Source organism: Rhopalosiphum padi, chromosome 3 (assembly GCF_020882245.1).
Source record: "Rhopalosiphum padi isolate XX-2018 chromosome 3, ASM2088224v1, whole genome shotgun sequence".
Taxonomy (NCBI): domain Eukaryota; kingdom Metazoa; phylum Arthropoda; class Insecta; order Hemiptera; family Aphididae; genus Rhopalosiphum; species Rhopalosiphum padi.
The window spans coordinates 20,596,938-20,621,676 of NC_083599.1; the positions used below are offsets into that span (position 1 = coordinate 20,596,938).

Here is a 24,739-nt window from a genome sequence, read left to right on the forward strand (position 1 = left end):
GAAAAAAAAAATACGTCTACAAGATTTAATTAATTTAGTTAGATTCGAAACATGTGTTTACAACTTAGTATATAATACTAAAAACGTAAATACTATTAATTAATCGTCCGTCTACAGGATTGCGATGATTTAAGTTTCGCGTTTAATATAAATACATATATATACATATTATTGAATTGTACATAGGCACTCAAGGCAAACAACTACTGAAGACTATAATAATAATTAATAGTATGTACATATTATATAGTAACTGCCTATAAAGTATACATATATACCTTGTATTTATTTATATTGTATATAGTACACAATGGTAAGCTAATGTGCGGGTTTTACTTGATGCGGTTTACACGACTTTAGGTAGGTACGTTGTTACTTTATGTGCTCTTTGAATTACATATTATATATTATTATTATCACGAGCAACTTATATGTATCGGACCGTAGTAAAACATAATATTATGTTATATATACCTATGGATTCGGAATTTAGTATTTTTTCTCCGCCTATAGGTACACGCGCATGTGCGTATCTATATAATATTATAATATAATACAAGGGAAATTCTGCAGTTATATTGGACTGTAAAAATACATAGTTATTATATATATAAGGTATAGCAGTTAAGTCCTGAACCGTAAGTGTGCATATAATGTATGTGGCGGGAGGACCATACAACACACGCTTTATCTCGAGTTTTTATTAATTCCTTTGTTTTGATCGGCGTAACGCATGTTCACAAAACGTGAGGTATATTGATATTTTTTCTCCCGTTCCTGTACTTGGAGAAATACGTCGCACCGTACGCATATTACGGAGTATTCCCATGAAAACGTCCGCGCAGTAGCTGCAGCTGGTATGCATTTTACGAATTTAATTAATGATTACTCACGGCTAATAATAATAGTACTGTTTCTCTCTGTTCGAACGCGTGATGCAACCGTGATACGGGCGCCGGAGTGTATACCAGTCACCGCGATGTTTGAAACATAAAAAAAGGCACACGGCGGTCTGCGGGCACGTCCGAGATGCGAATCAGCCGACAGTACACGTATACATTATGTGCCATGTGGGGGTAGGTATATAATATTATAATATATATACATATATATATATATAGTAGTCTTCCCCCGGCCGCATTCGGTGGGTTGTCTGAAAACGATTCCATTAGACGGACACGACGAGATCGAATCTCCAAGAATATACCTAATATACACAATAAATACATATATATATATATATATATATATATACGTATGGTATACCGTATATACACAACTCGAGCGGCAATATAATAATATTCTCGACTCAATTATAAGCGTCGTACACACGCAACACAGCACTGGTCCACAATGTAGGTATATTATATTTGACCGGGTTCCAATAGTAACAAAAATCGAAGGTATATAGAGGTATACAAAGTACCTTTTTTTTAAGCGTTATATGTGTGATCACCGACAGAAAGATATCACGTCTAACAGTAATAATAATAATAATAATAATATTGTATTTTTATTTGTACAACACTTATTTATGTTTAAATGTTTAAGACCTTTTTATACATACAGCAGACATGCTTCAATTCTACATAACTGAGCTGCTTATACTCTCCGCCGTCCTCAACACCATCACACACACAATATCGGCGTCTATGTGTGTATGTGTATATATATATAATAATATAACGTTTCTGAGCTTTTAATATTCAATCCGTCGTAGAATTTCGTTTAGGCACTCAGCGCCGCTGTCGTTATATACGTCAATATAATATAAGCCGGGTCCATAATATATATTTAGATCACGAACCCACACAAGGCGGCTTTATTTACGTGTTGTATGTATAAGGAAAACTACTACAACGTGTTAACAATCGGACCATTATTACAACAAACTCTGTTTCACCGCTGCACCGAACAAAACACCGTTCGCGTGTAATTCGTTTAGAACACACAAGTGTATTATTATAATAATTACGATATAGTTAAACAATCGTTTTCATTTTAAGAGGGCATTTGGTCGAGCACGTACCTGTGTCTACACATAATGTAGGTACCTATATTGTATCGCAGCGATTTTGGTTTCCGGATCGAAGAGTTTCACATGTGTACAATATTATTATGTGGTGCGGCGAGAGCTGAAAGAGTTCATGGCGAGTATAGCGACCGATAAAAGGAAATGCGATTTGTTCACTTATTGTTCCGAGTCGTCCATCGTCGCGTTACATATATATATCATACTGCTATATTATATACGCGCACTAAATATTATTATATTTTGTATACTTTAATGTGTTTGGTCGTAGGCAACGGCACTGTGTTAGTGTGTTCGGTCGAGCGGCTCAAATATATCGAACGTATTTTTCCAAAAACGCGGCAAACTAAATTCATTTTATTGTCTGCGGAGACAACACACGCCATTGGGGATGGTAGGGGGCGTTTATTATCGTCAAGTTTATAACATATAATAATGCAATATATATTATTATCGACTTCCTTCCGACCGTTATATTATATTATATGCGTTTTAGTTTGTGTTTATTTTTCTTATTTTGTCTTCTTTAGTGAACGAATGGTTTGTACTACATAACAAACTCAGTACAATAATAATAATATGCATATTTAATAACGTGGTTAAACAATAGATGTACACGACAGAGAGAAGTAAAAAGTTTGACAATAATAACTCTGTCTAGTCTGTAGTCTTATTATATTACACTTTGTACAAATGTTTTGGCTTCATTATTTTAATGCGGTTCTTTTTCATCTCTGAATCGTCGTCGCCCATACATGATTACATATACGCGCGTACAACAATGTACAATCATCATGAAGATGGTACATAATTTGACGTCCATATATGTATAGGTTACATAAATATTATTTGATATTGTATAGCTATTAGCATACCAAGTCCTCGGTAAGGAATGAAGCCCGTTCTTGCCGTTCTAGATTTACACTCCTTATTATGCCATGCCTACCTTGTACCCTTATTACGGCTTCGTTCGAATTCACCAATGTCGGCGGCGAAATGTCATTAAGAATATACGTCAACAACTATCGGAGGTCCGGTGACAGTGATTAAAATTAATCGATTCCAAGATTGTATAATATCATAATGACGGCGTGTCAGTGTAGTATATATAGGTATTATAATGCTTTTTCGGTGGAAATGATGTTACGTGAAAGATAGCGCCTCGGACAAATCTATATAACTCGCACATAAACCGAAATACACGTTTTTTGTGCTGAGAACAATGTCATATATTATTATATAAACACATTTTTCGGTTGAACTGTGTACGAGAGAATGTAATTATATTATTATCGTATTAATCTCGATAATATTATTTGAACAGAAACAAGTGATGGTATGCGGTCATTATGTTATTATAAATTATAATATATTATTATGATATGATACGTATACGTCTGAACGTCTCACTAAAAAGACGCGTGATTGTCATCTGCATATTATACACATTTCATCGTGTCGTATACTCGTAATAATATTATAACGTAATTTTACAATATTACACGAATAATTATTGGATTGTACCGATAAAACGTCAGTCGAATATGACTAAACCATAAATATCATAATAAGTGAACGAAATATATTCTCAATCACGCGAAACAAACACTGTATGTTATTAAATTTGCGACGCGATAACAAGCTGCGGTGATGACACCGTTTTCCGTTGTAACTCGTACACAATAATACGTATAATATAATATATCACGAGTACTGTAGTACTGCACAATGTACATAATCATATTATTATTTAGGTTTACCGCACACACTTGATTTGTGTGTAAAATAGTGGTACGCGTAATGTACACGACAGGCGAAGGTATACCTACGTTTACCATATTGTTGTTGATTTTGCCAGCGCGATTTTAATAAACATTAATCAAATATTATTCTCGTTATGCGTTAATATTATATAATAATATTAATTTGGCATATGGTATTGGGAATAAGTCGTTGCTATAAATTAAGTATTTTATATATATATATATAAACTACCTATATTGAATTATTGACAACATTAATACCTAACCAAACGTATTACAAGTAGGTACTTATCTCAAAATATAATAATACGAGCTTCGTAACGAGATGACTCAGTGTTGTAAAAAATACTTTTCAAATAATGTAAAATGATAAAAATGTACTTTAACTTATACAATATTAGTTTTTTTTTTTACTCGGTATAGTCTAATAACATGTCGTTAGTTCTAAGTGTCCATCTTTCATTTGTGCATACCAATAAAATAATAATATCGATAACTATAATACATTTGTGGAATAACATTAAATGTAGCTTTGTCGTTAGAATTTCAAATCTCGATTAAAAAAATGATCATCAAAAAAACAAAATAAAATTATAACGACCAAAGAATAAAAATAATATATTCAAAAACGGTAATTTCGAAAAATATATTCAAACTGGAACACGAATATACAAGTTATTTAAATTTACTAGTTATCGTTATTTTTTGCTCTTATATAACAGGGAAGAATCCAACATTTTACAATGCTGAGAGTTGTCGTTGACATCATATAATAATGCGATTATTATCTCGCTACATAAACTTTCAATGCATTTTTAGATGTATAATTCCGTTATATATTTATCGCGATTCGACCGCATTATATAGTCGGTAGTCTTACTTGTAAAATATTATATAATATGTCATGAAACGATACATTATTATCTCGTCCTCACTCCACACGCAGCTCTATTATAGTGGTGTTAAAATAATAAACGCGAGATTCTTATTATTATTTATTAAATCGTTCAAGCGCACGGCGCGTACACGTATATACACGTTAGATATTTTGCTGCTGGCCGACACGCGTAATATTATAATGATAACGATAAATAATAATAATAATACATAATATATACCTCCTACATACACGTCTTGCCGACCCGCCTCGGCGAGTTGCGGGGGACGAGGAGCGTATAGTATATTATATATTATGTGCACTTTGCGTTGTAGGAGACGTACGCGGAATAAGCATTAATATATACAGGATGATTCACCAAGCAAAGGCATACACTTATTTAAAAAACTGATTTTTGGAATTTTTAATTATATACTTAAATGCCATATTTTAAAATTTCTAAAATATTTTTATACTACCATCATTCAAACAGAAAATTATTTAGTGGTTATTTTTGACGTATCAAAAACAAAATAATTTGAATGAGTAGTTTTTGAGTTATTTAGTTTAGGTTTCTAAAGAAAATAGGTCCATAACAAATCAATAGATTTGAAGATATGAGGACTATGACAATTTAAAAATGTTAATAATTGATATTATTTCATCGTTGTTTGTAATTTATAAAAATGATCCAAATGATGCAATACGATATTACATCTTTTTTGTATTTTTAAGGACTTTTATCCTTAATATAAACATTTTAATAACTGATAAACTACTCGTTTAAGTTTTGAATTAGGTAAATACATCAGATTAAAAAAAAATGGTTCACAAATAATATTATATACAATACAAAAGGGAGTTCTCATTTTAAAAACAAACGTTTGTATCTCTCACCTAGTACATTCCTTATAAGTAATACAAAAAATCTCAAGAATCTGAAAACATGACCTTTAAGTTTATTTAAAAGTTCTAAAAATCAAAATTTGAATGAATGCCTTATTAAATGAAAAAAATGGAGATAATTATGCTTGGTGAATCACTCTGTATGCAAACAAATACATATGCCGGACGTGTGCGCCGTGCGCAATTTCCGGTGCACCTAAAAAAAAAATATTATTTATTTTTTTTTTTTTTTTTGGAGATTTGCGAATTTCTTTTTATCGTTAATTTATTGTACGCGAGTTTCACTCCATCTCTTATTCTCTCATTCAATATTGGCCCCCACACACACGCACACGCAAACACACGCTTCATACACAAGGTCTGAGCCCACGCAATGCACAGTTCGACACCCGAACGGCATAATATTATCATTACGAATTCATATAATGTATACCACTACAGGTACAATAATAATATAATTTACCTCGTCGACGACGACGAGGTTCTTGTGTGAGTGTATATAATACTGCACCGTACATTTCAAATTACGCGCACGAGACGAAAGTTATGCAACCGGCGCGGCGCGTGGGTAGCGGCGGCATATCCCTTGTACGGTGCACACAGCACTGTACAGGATATTGGATATACACGCAAACATATGGTCGGTATTTCGTATTATATACATAATAATCATATAATAATAATAATAATAGTATAGTATATTATTATTAGCGGCAATAATAACGCACGCGCGTGTGTGCAATGTATATATTATATTGTGCTATTATAAATATATATATATATATTATAATATGTGTGTAATATGTAGAAAATATAAGCGTGAGCACCCGAAAAAAAAATAACCGTAGCGGCAATAAGGCGTGTACGAGGCGGCGACGAAGGCGTATTATCAATATCATTATATTGTTGTTGTTGTTGTTTTAATATATCGTAATAATAATATTATTATATATTGTGCGTGCACCCGCGATCGTCGTCGGCGAAAATATACTTTTTTACAATATACGTCTGCTGCAGTGCTGCAGGTCTTACGGTGCGCGGCGTCACTGTATCACGAGGACGTTTTCTTCGTGTTTTTATACGCATTTCCCACCAGCCTTGCGTATATATTATAATAAATATACAATAACTTCGGCGATGAACTATAAGGTATGCTATAACGTATCGCATGTGTCCGCTGTACCGTTCCGAAGGTATGATTTTAATTACGTTGTCGGCGAAGTAGGAGGCGACGACAGAGCAATCGGTGCGTACGATATAAATATACATATATATAGATATCTACGCGTCGCAACGACACGGATGATGCTACCGTGCAACATGCACCTACGCACATAATAGGTACTATATAATATATACGAGAACGGTATCGGAACGAAAATTGTAATTATTTAAAGGTAAATGATAATAATTTAAATCCGGATCCCGCGGCCGGAAGTATCATTTCCCGTCCTGAGTGATGACACAATAATAATATTGTGGTGACGCAGCACAAATACGTTTACCGTGGCCGAATTTCGGACCGTAGTCGCGGGGGCAGACGAACGGTATACGTACAGATCAAAGAAAAGCCGCTCCGACCAGTGCTGTCCGAGCAACGTGACTCCGTCTGAACCCGGCCTATTAGTAATATTATACGCGTCTAATTTGAAGGAAAAAAAATGTGCCGCACAGTAGTCGGTATCCGTCTTCTAGACGATCGTCATTATACACTATATACCCGTCTACCTATTACACGATCATCTATGTAAGGTCTCTGATGAACTGCGAAGAGTATAACCGCGACGGCGGACTGTTGAAAAGAGCGTTTTAGAGCACGCGTCCTTGTAGACGAGGAACCAAAGCTGCAGCGTGCAAACACTATAATATATACTTATTAGACTTGTAATATACATTTCTGTCGTTCACGCGCGACTGCAGCCGCGATAATGAGATAATATTACACATTACTGCCGTGATAAAATGTGTTTACACTCACGTGCGCACACGTAACAATAATAATACATAATGTATATGTATGCTGTACGTATTACATATGATGTGAACAAATTTGCGGGCATACGCGCGTCCGAGTTTTGTTTCAAACACACTATGTTTAAACGGTTTTGAGTCGAGAGTAAATTTGAAAACAGTTGATTCGGAGTGGAGTAAAACGAAATTTGAGTGGAGATCATCACCAAATGACCAACTGGTGGTAAGAGAACGGCCACTCGACAGGCGTTTCCATATTTCACGTCATATATTATATCTACTGCTATATTTACTAGCTGTATTATTATGGCTTCGATGCCGTGCCCGCGTAACAACAATTACACGTGGATTTCATACAAAAATAATACGCTTTTGTATACTATACAAAACAATCATTAACTCAAATCGACGACTGTATAATACGCAGTAGATGTGTTCCAATATAGTGCGAACGCGCGGGTTTTGTTATATTGTTTATATTAATGTAAGCAACGTTATTTTTTTTTCTGACACACGAGTGTACGATGACCAGAACAAAATTCCACCATATGGGGACAAAAATAATAACCCGACCCTATAACTCTGTTTATGATTACCAAATAATAACGCCTCGACATCATATTACATTAAATAAATATTTTACTTCTCCGGGAACGTCGAGCAATGTACGAGTATATACACGGAAACCCAAAATGGCCATAACTTATTGGGAACTGTACACGTGGTCGAAATGCGCGTTTGAAGAAAGAACTATTTGTTTTTCAACATCGACAGTTTTTTTTTCCTCCGTGTAAGATTATTCGAATAATATGAAGAATATAATATAGGCTAGCCGAACTTTAATCTTAAAAATGGTGTAAATAAAAAATAAAGTAATACACCGTTCACGATAACGGCGACAAAGCCGTACAGGCTGCATATAGTGCGCAGAAATCATAATATTCAAACGTTGTACAATTCACGTACGCGTAGTCATTCTAAAATCTAAATATCACAGAGAATTGAAAATATAATGCCCGTGGTTGTTGAATCTGAGGTCAAACGCACGCGGTCAATATTATATTATTAGTCTCATCATACAGTGTAATCTTCAAATATTAATTTAATGCGATTCAAGGGAGAGTTTATGAATGACTTTCGATTTGCTTCGCGCCAAACAAAAACTCTTTGTACAAAAAATAATTACAATAATAATAATACAATGTACAAAGGTATGTTTTATATTATTATATTTACTATTGCGGCGATGATGTGTATGCAGTGCACAGTGGCGGTTATTACGACGTGTCCTCCGACATCAATTTCCGGGGATAAAACATTGTACAACATTATAAGTTTTAATCGATCACTTTTTATACGGATGCCTTTTTCGTATACAACATAATATAATATAATATAATATTGAATGTGTGTTGTTTTTCCATACATAATATTAATTTCAACTTTTCTAGTGTCGATCACACTGCTGCAGTTGTTCTGACTCGGAAATCGGGAGACTGCATGTACGCCATATACTATAATAGTATAATGTTCTTGATGCCCATATACGTCTTACAAAGATTTGAGTTGGGTTGGGATGGGTCACAAATGTGCGACCATAATGTAATATACATCTCCAGAGTAAATCGAAAACGGTCTTATAATAATACATAATAATAATATAATATTATAAAAAATGTGCTTCGACATCTGCAGTGCACACGGGTTTTTCAATAATAATCGAACGTCTTTATTTTCGATTTCTTCGAAAACAGATTCCCCGGAGATTTATACGCCGAACCCTCTCATCGATGACTGCATAGTGGTGACGGGAAACGCGTGTGGTTATCCTAACAACTGCTGCAGCACGTGTGATCGACATCCTCGATAGTATATACATGATGTATAATATATTATATTATTTAGTGGGTACGCGTCGTATGGTCTTTGTTTCCGAGAACAAACACACACACACGCTCAATTTATTCTAAATAATTATACATATTATACGCATACAAACCCATTATTGTAATTTACGTTATATACGTTGGTTTTAAACTGACGGTGGCGGCCCCGGTGCGGTGCAACACATGACCCAGCGATCACGACCGGAAATCGCGGGTAAACGCGGCGGCACATCCACGACTATATACCGTGTGGACGCGACAAACGATACTTCTTCGCTATTGTCGTTCAGAGTATTTCAATACTAAGAAAAAAAGGTTGCCATTCGAAAGGCCACGATCGTGCGACTTTTAAGGCGGAGACGGTGGTTCGTTCATCTGTTGCAATCGCTGGAAATCTGATAGTCGATCCGCTGACCGTCTCGCGCCGAAAACGATGAAAATATATTAGATCGCAGCGGCGTTCAAATGATTTTGTCATGATGGGAAGTGACGAAGTTGATTTTTTAACATACATATTAAATATATTTCATAAATTATCACATAATAGTATCACTATATTAAGTATTAAAGCATATAATTTTAATATAATTGATCAATTTATTAATTAAAGACTTTAACTAATAAGTTGTTAATTATTAAGTTTTAAACTGTTTTTATAACCAGAAAACACATTGTATATTGATTAACTATATTCATATTTTATCAGATTATAAAAATATATTTTATATTTCGCGGGTATAAATTAATATTATTTCGCGTATAACAAAACAATAAATTATTATATTATCGACACAATTAAACTTTTTTAATTAACCAGGAGAGTTAATGAAGTGTAAAAATATTCGGAATAATCAATATAAAATAGAATTCGTAAGTAACATTATCATGTTTCATATCCATCGTGACATCGTGTTTAATATATAATTGTATATTATGTATTATGTATAATATACCTGGCGTATATAATTACCTATCACTTACCAATTTTTATTTTTCTGTTGACCTCATTGTTTTTTTTTTGAAAAAAAAGAAAAGAAGAAAAACGCTAACTAAGCACTTTGAACACGCCGCACATAAAAAGTAATGTGCACGAGAATATATGTGTGTATGCCGTTAAAAAAATTTATATGAATGACCTATCTCGTATTAACAGTAAAACATATTAACAAATGAGATTAACGATTTTTTTTCATAATAATACATATATATATATAAATTATATTATATTATATATCATAATAATTAATAACGTATATTCGGATCAATGGGTGATCAGAATTTCGTGTTACGAAAATTACAGAGATATCATAAGAATCGTATTATAGTTTATTAATATTTATTAAATATTTTTATGATAACCCCGTGATTTTTGTAACACGAATTTCTAATCATTCTGTCGTATATAACATAATATAATTATAACACCACTGTTGTATTTGTATTTTTTACAGTGAATATTTCCTAAAACTCACGAACCGTTACTTATGCATTGGGTGCGATAATCACGAACATATTTCTTACGAACTATAATCAATTAATCTTCACAAACCAATTATTGCGGGGGACCGTATCGATGTCTCGCAATATATCATTCGGTGACCTTGCAGGATTTGATGTCGATATATCTTTTACAAGATCTTCTTTCGGTTTTAAATTTAACCCCAGTCAGGACAATAAAAAATGAATAAAATTTACCACAACGTATGTATAATATATATATATAATATTCATAGTAAAACTTGTAATGTTTGGTTTATACTAACATCCTGTCGATGCATCCTCGTCAGTAAAAGCCAAATAAAATAATATCATATTTGCATGTAATCAACCGTATTATCCTGCAGACTTCGAAGTGCAAGTACAACCGTAAAATAACGAAATAGATATACACAAATAACACTGGCGTACAAACTACGTTATAAAACATACTATATAACATTGAAAATATACCTACTACAATTTTTGACATTATAATGTCAATGGTTATGGTTATGGTTATTCCCAATTGGTAATAAACTAGCGTGTGTGAGGGGTAACCGCGTCGGTATAGACTTTCATATTAATTATAATCCGTACATTACTTATAAGTAGTTATAAGTCATTACTTAAAATTCACAATAACACTATACTGGCCGCACCTATAAAACGCAGTTACAAAATAATGTATTCAAAAATACGAATTCCGTTTGCTGCTCCATACTCTGAAAGAAAAAGCCAGAGTCGACTACTTGGTTAATGTTTTACTACCGAAAATAATATGCCGTGGACATGGTTGCTGAACATCTGGCATAGGTCACGTGTCGATGTAAATTGAAACGTCGGGGACACATATTTATACGTCGTAGCTTACAAGTATTTTCGATATACGCGTATATACGCGCGCGACTTGTTTTTTTTCCTTCGATTTTTGACGTCTGTGTTTTGTTCATACGTAAAACGTTTCGTGTTTAGACGCGTCTAGACCAATTATATATTATTATAAAGTCGCGATGGCGCCGTTTTACATCGTATAGTTATATGTATATATATATATAATATATTATGCACGTCATAATAATAATAATAATCGGTTAATTGAACTGCATAATATATAGAAATTAATTCGGTTACTAAGCACCTATGGCATTCGTACATGTACACACTGTTTAATAATATATTTATGTCATAATATTCATAATATACGGTTATGAATATTATTTACTTAACGGTATACTTAAAAAATGAATAGAAAAAAACGTATAGCGACGAGCGAGTTGTAATTATAATGCCATATTAACATTATATACAATCGCATATGTGTACATTGTAAATAATATATTATTATGTCGCGCGGTAGATGTTGGAGGGCGTTATAAGTTGAGGAGTCGTCGGACGGAAAAATAAAAACATCTTTCCGTTTTGCCGCGGGTCGGGTCTCATCATCAACCAGTCAGTTCGCCGTTAAAATAGGATGGGTTCGTTTTGCGTAAATTATAATGACAAAGCCGAATCGTACCATATAAATAGTTATTATATATATATATATATATATATATATATATACACTGCTGTAGGCATCATATATACAGGACAACTAACATCGTCGCTCGCACAGAAATTTGGGCGAAAACCAGTTCGAGGGGTACTAATGTGCTATTTTCAACGCTACTATAATATTTTAAATGCACGAAAACCTAATGCTGAGGCCTGGGGTACCGTGATTTGCGCGCTAAAATTAGCTGACCGAATGATTAACGAGACGTGACCGCATGACCACTGACCACGTACAATGTAAGCAATAAACAAGTATCTTATTATTTTAGTATTCTTTATTTTATTTTTTTCAACAATCATAATTACCTGCTTTGTACTGCAAGGTATCGCAAGACAGAACAAACGCGATTTTTTAATTTTTTCCGATTCCAAAACTAAACTTATAGTATGATCTTTAAACGTCAACAACACCAAAACTCGTCTTTTCAACAAATCGGCAGCTATAAATATTGCTATACGCGATACGATATCATTATTATTATTCTTATTCTAATATAATTCACGACTGTGCAGGAGTAAAAAAAAATAAAATATTTATATAATTATATATTATACGTCTGTATGTGCAAATTAATTAATCGTAGTAGTCTAACTCGAACACATTACCGCCGTAGTCTTGCTATACGCCGAAGAACATAATATAATGTATACGGTTATTATATGTATTAAGTAAATTATTATTAAAACTATCCGAAATTACAGTCACACGCGCCAAGTATATCACGACCTCGACGCGCGCATATACATATATAATATGATTGTATATATTATATTATATACGACTTTAAAATACCCGCGACAAAGCTGCTGCGGCGCATATTGCGATATGAATAAATGTCATTATAATATAAAATTATATACTGTTAAAAACTTCTTTTCGTTTTTATCCGTCGACGGTGGGTCTTTAAATTATAAAACGTAGTGGCACTTGTATGTAAGAACAACAACAACAACAACAACAACGGCATGGGGATCTCCGTAATTCAGGGTCGGGGCGACGTATATGAAGACGATGATGACTTTCGTCTGTTAACGGTGACAGGCCATCTAGGCCGACTACGCGATATGTGTGATGTGTGCGACTAATCCCGCACTCCGTAGTCTTCTAATTTAAACCCCGTCACGTGCACAACATCCCCTCGCCCCTTCAACCACTACTCGTATACTCATCACCCCTGTACGCCACGGTTACTCGGCTCGATTCAAACCCAATTATATTCAATATGACGAAGCGCACGTATGTAACATACAGTATACACCTATATAATGTGTACACATCACACACGGTTTCTCACGAGGACGACACTGCGATGACTACCATACACTCACCGTTTTAATTTAATATAATACATTTATATACGTATATAATAATTTTATAATGCAGCGGGAACGGTGCTGCGCGTAAAACCTGTTGGGCAATATAATAATAATAATAATGACAAACGACATAACCCCATCGGTCGGCCGACTATTGTGCGGGTCATGTGCGCCCCGGCCGGTAGACCAATACACGCAATGTATCCTCACTGGAAACGTTCGACGGAACGCTCAACGGTGTACAAGACGTCGAGTATTCCTTTATTACTATTATGTTTTATTGAGGTGCGCGTGTGTCGAGAATGGTATATTGCAGACTACTTATTATTATTATGTAAAGCACTAAAGCGTACAACAATTATTGTATTGTACCACTAACCCCGACGGCCAATACAGTAGCCACGTAGGAATGACGTCGATCATTATAGTATTTTTATTTCCAAAGCTACCGAACGTCGTCATAATATAATATGCTGTACGAGTATAATAATATATCATATCATTAAGCGTAATGTACTATCAATAGAAAAAGAGAGAGAGAAAGTGATGGAGAGGATCGTTCGGACAAAACATTTTTTAATTTTTTTTTCTAAAACGCATGGGATTTATTGGACCGTATACACCGCACATTATATCATTATATATCATAATAATATACATATATTATGCATGTTGTACGTAATACCCGAGTGTGTGTGAACCGAGTGCCTCCGAATGCGGTTCGTCGTCTCAACGGTAGCACAACATATAATATCGTTATTTATTATTATATTATTTTATGGCATATACAAGAGTGTAAAATGTGCACTGCAGTATTACGGGTCCAAGGGTAATATACCTCGCAGTCACGGACGCGGCGTGGCTTACAAACGAATAACACATAAATAATATAAGTATAATAATATGTTCGTTTCGTATAAATGTATATACGTCATATAATACGATATATAATGATCGACGGATCTGGAGTGCAGTGGATCGACGGGGGTCGGAAATCGTCACAGTTCGACGGCCAGATGGCCATGTTTTCGGGTGAAACTTTTGAAAACGTGGACTTCCCGGGAAAGACGATGACGACCGCGACGGTACGTACGACGACATGAGTCGCGTTATATATTACATTATATGGTCCGCGGTGGTAAAGTGGGGCCAATTTGAGGGGGGGAGTTAAGGTCTATTTTTACAGCCGTGCGGTGGTCAGGGGTGCTCAGAAAAAAAATAAATATACGACGAAAAGCCGACTGCGTATAATCCCGACCACATGGCGCACCCGCAGAGTAGCGTGTCGGTGGATATATATATATTAGGTATATACATTATTATTATGTACGGTACGACACACACATTATAATATATAATATACATGTGTAGCAGCGGCAGTCGTATATAACCCGCCGATGAGATATTTATTGCCCGCGCTGTAAGCCGGCCCCGACTGCACCCGGCCAGCACGGTTTTTCGAAATTCCAACGACCTACAATATAATACTATATTATGTATAGCTGACGACCATCTGCGCGGCAACGCGCTCGTCCGCTGCCGCTGCCACAATTGACTACGACTGTGACGTAGATTCATCTCCGACGACTGCGGACACCGCGCGCGTCTTTCGCGCCAGTTGCTTCCGACGGTCTCACCACTCTTTATTATATTAACAATAATCATAATCAAAATAATATAAAAACGCGTATAACTAACGCCCCTCACTGCACCCCTACCGCCTCCTACCGGATGTAACGGTCCCGTGTATTTATTATTATTGTATTAACGTACCTACGTGTGCGCCCATTGTATATATGTGTCGGTGGCGGTGGGCTGGGCCCGTCGACGTCTTAGGCACAGGTGATAGGGTTAATAGAAAACGACAATAAAAAATTATTTTTAAAAAAACCACTTTTAATATACACTCGCGCGCGCGTCAGTTTTTACGCATTTCTGAGATCGAATCGAACATGTACATACATTAAATTATATTATGATACAACGCATAAGTATTATTATTTTCACGCTTATAATGTTACCATGAATTATAATGTATATAAATAGCCATGCAAGTTCCGACGGATTTACGGTTCAACTGGTCTACAGGCTTCAGATTTATATTTTATTGAGCGGCATTTGATTTTAGTCTGCAGTGTTGCAGCGAATCCGAAATAGTTTCCTTAACAATAATATCGCCGAATTCCAGCGAATACATAGCATACATAATAAATAATAATAATATATTGATCACAGTTTGGGACACGGTGACTCGCACTTTTGTCTGCCATATACTGCAGCATATTATTGTTTCATCCCTCCCGCGAGCCGGTCATGTGCAGAATACGTATACTACGTTTATCGTTAGTCATCGTCTATTATGGTCCCGCCGTCTCCGAGTCTTATTCAGTAATAACTCATTTCAGTAAAAGCTCGTATTAATAATAATTACAACTTACTATAAATATATAGTACACTATATATATACGTGAAAACGTTACTTTTCAAATATAGCATATAATAATGGCGATTTTCTTTAACTTTTTCCGAAGTGTTGTGTAATGATTTCGTGCGCTTATGTAAATTCTATGATGCGAGTAGTAAGTAAAGTATACCTATATATCTCCTACGTCTGCGTTTTACTAGTACAGTTGTGTGTGTGTGTGTAAATATATACATATATATCATACCATACACGCGCGTCTCTTCTTCAGTCCTACACAAACATGCTATTTTTAAAACTACTAAAAATATTTTTTTTCTCATGACGGTGAAACTAATTTATGTTAAATTAAACCGTTAATACGTACTTTCTATATTTGCTGCCTTTTATTGGCCATATTGTTCAAACTTGTAATTTAAAATATCCGTATAGAGACTCGCGGTGTTTTGATAATATACGCGGTAAAATATGAAGCTTGACGTGTTTATAGTGTATACAATAGTAATATAGTAATTTTATTACTCAAAATTCTTAAAGTGTTATTATATAATTTTAGAATCGAATTGTATAAAAATGTCCTTTCATAACAATGTGTTGGCGTGAAGGACGAGGGGAGAGTAAAAATAAAAACAAAAATTAAGTCTGATTTTTATTTTTTACGGCACCAGTTTCCGTGTTTGGACACAAACACGAAGAGGGTCGTTCGAGTGATAAAACACCCTTGAGGAGTAAAGAAAAAATATAGTGGAAACGCATTAAACCGGCGCCTGGCGCGGGGCGCCACTTAAAATCAATCCTTGTTCAAAGATAACTTCCCACAGACTCCTGCACACCCGACACGTGACATGAGATGGTCCCGTGATAACTTCGTTTTAGCGCAATATAAAATTAAATTAAATCTTTGGTTAAAACTAGAATGTTTGATAAAATTACTGACACTAAATTTATTCTACAAAACAGTTATAATATCTCAGAGAATTCCATAATAATTTATAAAACAAACGATATCTTTGTTCATCTCTATATTACACAAGCCCTTTCTTTTTATATTATATTTCAACCGTTATGAACTTATGAAAGTATATAACATCAATGATGTGATTTACAATTTTGGGTAATTATTGATTAATGATCATTACCTTTTTAATATTTTATTAAAAATTTGAGACTGTAACAATTTAAGACGTAATTACGTGAGATCTATACCGTTATTTTTTTAGCCTTAAATAAATATTTACAAATAATTACAGTACTTTGTACCTATATATAGTGGTATAAGCTATATTCTACAAACATAATTAAATATACTTTCCTAGCTATTAATAAAAAAAAACAAATTAGTAACCCATTCAATAAGAAATGGATATACTTTGAACAATAAGAAACATCTGTTATGTTTAGACCTTACGTGTTTGATATGTTATAAAGATGCATAAATAAAAATGAGGGAAAGAAGAAATTACTATTATATAGGTAGTCGCATAATACATGATACTTTGGTTTCGAAACGTTATTTTATCGTAATGGACCTATAGACTATAATAATAATATAGATTAAATTTATATAAATACGAATAAACAATATTAAATAAACAATCATTGCATTAAAAATATTATAAGAGCTATATAAATAATATACAATATGTACCGTACCTACACACCATAAATTATTATAAATCTGTAAACGTAAAGTTAAGTTGATTAATAAGTCAAATGTTTCAAGTATATCGTATATGCAGTAAGCTAAATTAAATGTATACATAAAAAAATAAATCATAGCAACTAGGTACTCACAATTTAGTAATATTATTAGGTACACATGATTTAAATAAACCTGAATAATAATTAATTAAACATAAAAAAATAATAAAATTTAAAGGCTATTAAAGTTGAATACAAATTATCATATATTACGTGACATTGTGGCAATGCAATATGAATATTTTATGAGTATACAGCACTTTGTGAGTTTTATCCGTTCCACGAATAAACTAAAACTACGGAAATACTACAAAACCAAAATATAGTATATTAATTGGTCTTAGTGTGATAATACTCATAGAAAATTATAAGTTAAAATAAAAAAACTAATTTTTCAAAGTGTACAGCTTAAAATAAAAAATAATTTTAAAAAAAACCCAAGGTGGCGTTCTATATAATATATATTATACACATATTTATGATGCTTGACTAAGAAAAACTTTAACATGCATATAAGATGCTATTTCTGTTTTAGGAGGTCGACAAATTTTTACGGCAATCTACCAAATATGTGCTCTAAGCAATCCAAACATGGTTAACGGTAAAGTGACTAAAGTATAGTAACTAGTAATATAAATTTGTTTTTATTTTTATGATGTTTGGTTAGTTCATTTCCCGTACGAAAAACAAACAATAAATTCCTCATATAGCTGGTGTTGTGTTTACTTTAATTATTGTACTGTAGAGATGACAATATGATGTGAGATAGGAAAAACAATATAATTATTGTGAGAAAATCGTGTTGTAATCGTCAAGAATGACACTGAGGGCAGTAGATCATAAAACGAAAGAACGACGAAAAAAATATCTTGTTAACAATATACTCGTAATATCGTTATTACCACGGGGGAGCTATATAACAGTATATTCTCGTTTAGGTGCGTGTTCGTAGTGACCAAGAAGTCATAAATTTATCATAATGAAAATAAACACGTATCGGTACACGCAGGCTTTCGGTATGTAAAAAAAAATAATAATAACAAGGCGAGAGCTGACCGTGCAGATTTAAATTTTTGCATGTTTTTTTCCGTCTACAATCAATCTGGCCGTTAACATAATTCTTCGTATTTTCCCTTCGCATTCTTTCGGTTGTTTTTTTTAACATTCTGTCATAAAATGAATAAACAACTTGACTTTAAATATACATACGCATATAAAGTCAGAAAATATAATATACATTGTCCGGACAGTCTAGATAAGGCATTAATGCAAACAAGTGCTTGTAATGTTTTGTTGTAATACATTCTTTCGTTTTAAGTACAGGTCTAACCGTCTAACCTCTATTTGGATACTTATTGCACGTGCCTGATGTCTCTAATTTGAGATGTATTAAATGAGGGAAAAGAACAAAAAAATATCAAGTTGAGGCTTGTGCAAATTGTTCTTAGAAACACCAAAAGTATTTAATAGTCAATAATGAAATAGTTAACAATTTTAATTTATTTTTTAAATTAGAACTTTTGGTTAGTAAAACGATTATTATGTATAGTATATACAATAATAATAAATTTAAATTAATTAATCATAAGATACATAAACAAACTTGCATATTACTTCAGTCTACAATAGTAGTAGACAATACTACTGCCGGCATATAAAGTACAATATTATTATAAGGACAACTCATGGGTAATGTTCATAAAATTATTTATTGTTTTTTTTTTTTTTTTAACATGCACCGTCAAAACATTTTAAGACTTATAAGCTAAATTATATACATGTGTATACTACGAGTTTATGAGTCTATTGTATTCGAATTTGTTTTTTTTTAATGCATAACACATTAGGTCGAATTTATGTTGATTCAAACATAATTCCAAAAAGAAAATTAAGGACTAGACCAGCATAACAAATTTGATTCCAGTTGTCGTAGATGACAATCGGTTACTAATCGAGTGCCATATTAATAATAATAATAATTCAAGAGGAGGTACGACGGAAACCAAAGATAAACATATATATATGTAAGTGATGGAAAAAATAAAACAAATATACTTAAACAAATAAATAAGATTGAATATGTACCTACGGGCTACGAGGGTACCTAGTGCATGATAAAAAATATAATATTATTGTTCACTGTTATGCAAACTAATAAAACTGTTATCTAATACAAATCTACCACACATTTAATAATATAATATATTATATTATATTATAATCTAATTTTTAACTTGTAATATCATGAATGGTGGCAACTATAATAATATTATTATATAGCTGTATTATTATCGATGTTCGTAGAACATTTTACATGCACGCACGTGTACATTTCTAAGTATCCTTATATTTTATCAGATAATTAGTGATAATATACAAAACGAAAAACTACTGAGTAGAACAATCATAATAGTTAATAGGTATAATAACTAGTAAGTAATAAGTAATAACTAATAATTTTACTAATGGTTATATTGGTAGGTATATACGTATGCACGTATGTATTATACTAAAACTAAACCGTGTTTAATGACAAATATTAATATTTAAAACATTGGTAGGTAATTAATAAAAACATATGCATTGTTTTTTCTTGTTTCTACGAAATTGTTTCATTATAAGTTATAGGCTATGTAAGTGTTCAGCGATTGGTCGAATTACAATAAAATGAACATAAATCTGAAACATAGAACTATGCAATGCAGTAAAACATTTTTACGAGGTTCGTTTTACTTTCTACAAGAAATTGTATATTTATTTTGGGATTAATATGAACCAATTTTATGTATTAAATATTATTAAAAAAAATGTATTTAATATATTGACTTAGCTATAAATAACATAGCAAGTGATGGAGTAATTGTAAAAACACATTATATTTTAATTTTATTCAATATCTACTTATTCTATAACTCGACCTATAGATTATAAGTTATAACAACTATATTAATGATTGAAAATCATAGGAAATTATTCTCGTGAAATGTGAATAGGTAATCAATTATTATTGAATCAGCTTTGAATCTTGTCGACTTAACCCGAGATAACCAAATAATTTTATTGTTGTACCCATACATATTATGTTGTAGCTGTATTGAGTTAATTTAAAATTAAAATAATAATTAAAAAAAATAATAAAAAATTAAATAAAAAAGTTTTATATTTTTAAGAGTAAACAGAGATCATTAGTAAAAAATTGGCTTAGTATAGTTGCGAAAATAAATGGGAGATCGAAAGAAATGATACAGACTAAATTTAACATAGCCAACAGGTATATATTATTCGCATTGCGCGCCACATGTCTCATTCAACTATTTTTTTAAACCAAAAATAAACAAAACAAAACAATTTTTTTTTTTTTTATTTATCATTTAAAATGTATCATTAAAGTTTTCGCGTCATAAACTTAAATGTATAGCTTTGGATATTTAAAACATAGCTAACCTAATTATATGTAATTTTAATTTTGAGGAAGAATTAAAAAATATAACATAGCCTTCAAGGCGTACCTATTTTTATTTAGATGCATGGTTTTGAAATAGATCTATTCCTAATATAAACCAACGACCTAATTCCAATCATGCTTTTTTATTCATTAGTATCGACGATCAGATGTTTTCGGATTATTACAGTAACAACTCATGTTGATAGGTAAACAATCAACTTATTTAAATACGTCATGTTCATCGTCAGTAAACGGTAAATGTTTTGAATGAAAGATTGAAAACGATACTTATTGTTACTGAAAAAAAAAATGCAATACCAACTACCTACTTGTATACCTACCTACTACCAAATATGGTATACATAGGTACAGTAACCGGGTTCACGTTTAGTGAGAGTTTTGTAATGTGAGGTTTTGTGTATAATAATGTAGACGTATAAAGATAAGATTCCATCGACTTACCCAAATCTTCGACGAGTCTGAGCATGACCCCTCCGATGTGGAGGTCACCCTTAACCCGCAGCGTCCGTTCCACCTGCAGATCGGACACGTAGATCTGCAGGTTCCAAGAACCGTCGCCGATGATGAACCCGTTGGTGGCGGTCATATCGCGTTGGCCGTACGACTTGCGCGAATTTAAAATCAAAAATTTAAAATATAATTAATAAAAAAAAAAAAAAACACGAATCGAATGTATTATTGTCTATTTTAAAAACAGTGCGATGGCGGTAATACTGGGTCGCGGGTGGGGTTGTGTGAGGGGCGGTAAAGTTCGGTCGAGCCGCGGTCAACGGCAAGAGATCGGCCCCATGGTCGAAAATCGTCTTCGTCGGTGTGTGTGGTATACGGTCACGAGTCTTTTATTATTGCGATTAAAAATTACGCAAATATATATTAATGTGAGGAGCAGCTGACACAGTGCGAATATCGTTCGGCGCGTCGAACACGACAATCTGCGGCGGCGGCCGTTTGCGTACTGAGCACTGGCGGAGCACTCCTACTCGGCGGCAGTCGTCGTGGTCGTAGCCGTCGGTGCGGCGCGGCGGACACGTGATAACGCGGACGTCTACAAACATTTATTATTATTATTATTATTTTTTTTTTCTCCGTACCGTCGGAGAGAGCGCTGCCGTCGGCACGCCGCGGCGGTGTGGCAGTGCGATGGTACGGCGGTACGCCGTGTCGGTGGTGGTGGGGAGGATGGCACGAAACCGGCCGCCGACGCGGCGTCGACCGACGGCCAAAGACAAAAATGTGACCTCGACCGCATCGCGGCGACCGCCACCGCCGCCGCTGTCTTACACGCGGTCGTCGAAAGACGCTACGGCGGTCGCAGAAGACGACGACGACGACGACGACGACGACGACGGTGGCGGCGGCGGCGGTGGACATCGTCGTCGTCGTGCAGATGGTCCGCCGCCGTGCCCTCTTCGCGGTCGGTGTATTATTATTACTATTATTATTATCGTAATAATATGTACTCGGCGGTATACCTTCCGCTTCCAGCGAGATGCTGCCACCGGCCCGAGCTAGGCGGCGGCGGTCTTGTCTATCTGCAGTCGCGCGCGAGGACGTCCGGCGATTTCCTCCGCCGTCGCGGGTCTCCTCCTCCTGTCGGTCCAGGAGGTAAGGACGTATACCGTCTGAATAGTGAGGCGTGACGACGGGGTGGGTGTCACGATGGGCGACCAAAAGCCACGGGCCCACACGAGTATACCGCGGAGGACCCACATCGTCACGTTTTAAATAATGTAATATATGCGATGAGAACGGTTTCAATACATAACACTGTGTTGATAAAAATATAATAATTTGTATTTCCTTTTGGCATTAAATTTTTCGTTTTCTTGCAGTTGTAATTTAATGCGGTAACAACAAAGTAACCTGTAACGATATAGTCCGAATTAATGGTTTTCACCGTTTTATAGTTGTTGTCCTATAATATTATCGATAGATAACAGTTTTATCATAAAACGATGAGATTGACGAGTGCATTGGCTTCGCGATTCGGCGTATTGCTTTCATCTAACAAAAAATAACCAAAAATATGAATTTCGAAGAATTGATTGATGGTGTATTTCTGGGGAAAAAATTACTAGAAAGAATACATTTTTAAAATATTTCGTTGTATAATTTATGTAATATCACAACCTTTTTTTCCAGTTTATAACATTCAGTTTATGTCATGTTATATAGTACCATTAGTAGTTAGTACCTACCTAGACCATAATCTGTAATCTATGACACTCATAAATCATAGTAAATATTTAATTTATCTTAAAATTTTAAATAATTTTTTTGGTGGACGGCGTTAATAAAGACGCATGAAAAATTAGCGCCTACCGGTTTTTTCGTTTGCCACTGGCGTTGTAAATCCTAGTTATACGCCACTACTCCGACAGATAGTATAATAATAATAGCATCATAACTCATATATTATAATTTATAATATAACACCCGTGTAATAATACTATAATAGTCGTTGTGGCACTGTGGATTGGACGAGTCGCGTGCGCTACAAAATATTTTGTCGACGGAAAATACGTATACCACAAGCTGGGAATCGAATTAATAATGAATATTGCGCGGTTATACGAACCGTTGGCCCGCGCCCGCCGTACATAATATTATCGCACCGGGACGCGGCCGATACCGCCAAAAACCGGCCTGGCCGACCGACCGACCTAGAGCAGGCGCGACTCTCTTCGTCTTCCATCACTGCCAACCCTTCGGCGCTCGCCGACGTTCACCGCGCACTATTATTATTATTTTTATCCCGCGAAACGAAACAACGCGTCGACGGATCGCGCGTAGGTACAACAATAATAATAATATTGTGCAGGTTTGTTGTTTTCACATTCCGCGCGAGCACGGTTATGCCGCCTATATATGATGATGCGACGCGGCGTATAATATATAATATTTATAGGTAGATTTGTGTGTGTGTGTGTGTGTGTGTGTGTGTGTGTGTGTGCCATTGTGCGGACTCGAGGGGTGAAAATAATAAAAAAAAAATATGTCAGTTAACCCATCCGCTACCAATCGGCTTACGACTAAACTGCGATTAATTTTCAGTGTTCAAGTGTCTGCAGTATAACAATAACAATACGTACCAACTTCTTTACAGGATATATCTGTATAGGCGCGTAAAATGTTAAAACTACATTGTCCGAAGATTTATACTATCCTGCAGTACCACCCTTATGTTTAAAAACTGATGAAGGGACTATAATTATTTATATCATTATAAATAACTATATGATTATATTATTTCGATAATTACTACAATAAACCGTCCAAATGTGGCCCGTGGGTAGTCTGGAAATTTCGTTTGTTGTGATGCACGTGAGCCGACTCGAGTCTTGATTAAACGGTGGTCCGCGGGA

General features: G+C 34.3%; 1 protein-coding gene across 1 annotated transcript in view; it reads right to left on the reverse strand.

The window, feature by feature from the left end:
• LOC132927684 (unc-112-related protein-like) overlaps window positions 1-22,399 on the reverse strand; it is a 92,312-nt gene extending 69,913 nt beyond the window's left edge. The window contains exon 1 of the mRNA XM_060992266.1: window positions 21,816-22,399. Within this exon, the coding sequence (XP_060848249.1) occupies window positions 21,816-21,960 (145 nt within the window). The 5' untranslated portion in view covers window positions 21,961-22,399. The remainder of the gene's footprint in view (window positions 1-21,815) is intronic.
• Window positions 22,400-24,739: the final 2,340 nt, after the last annotated feature.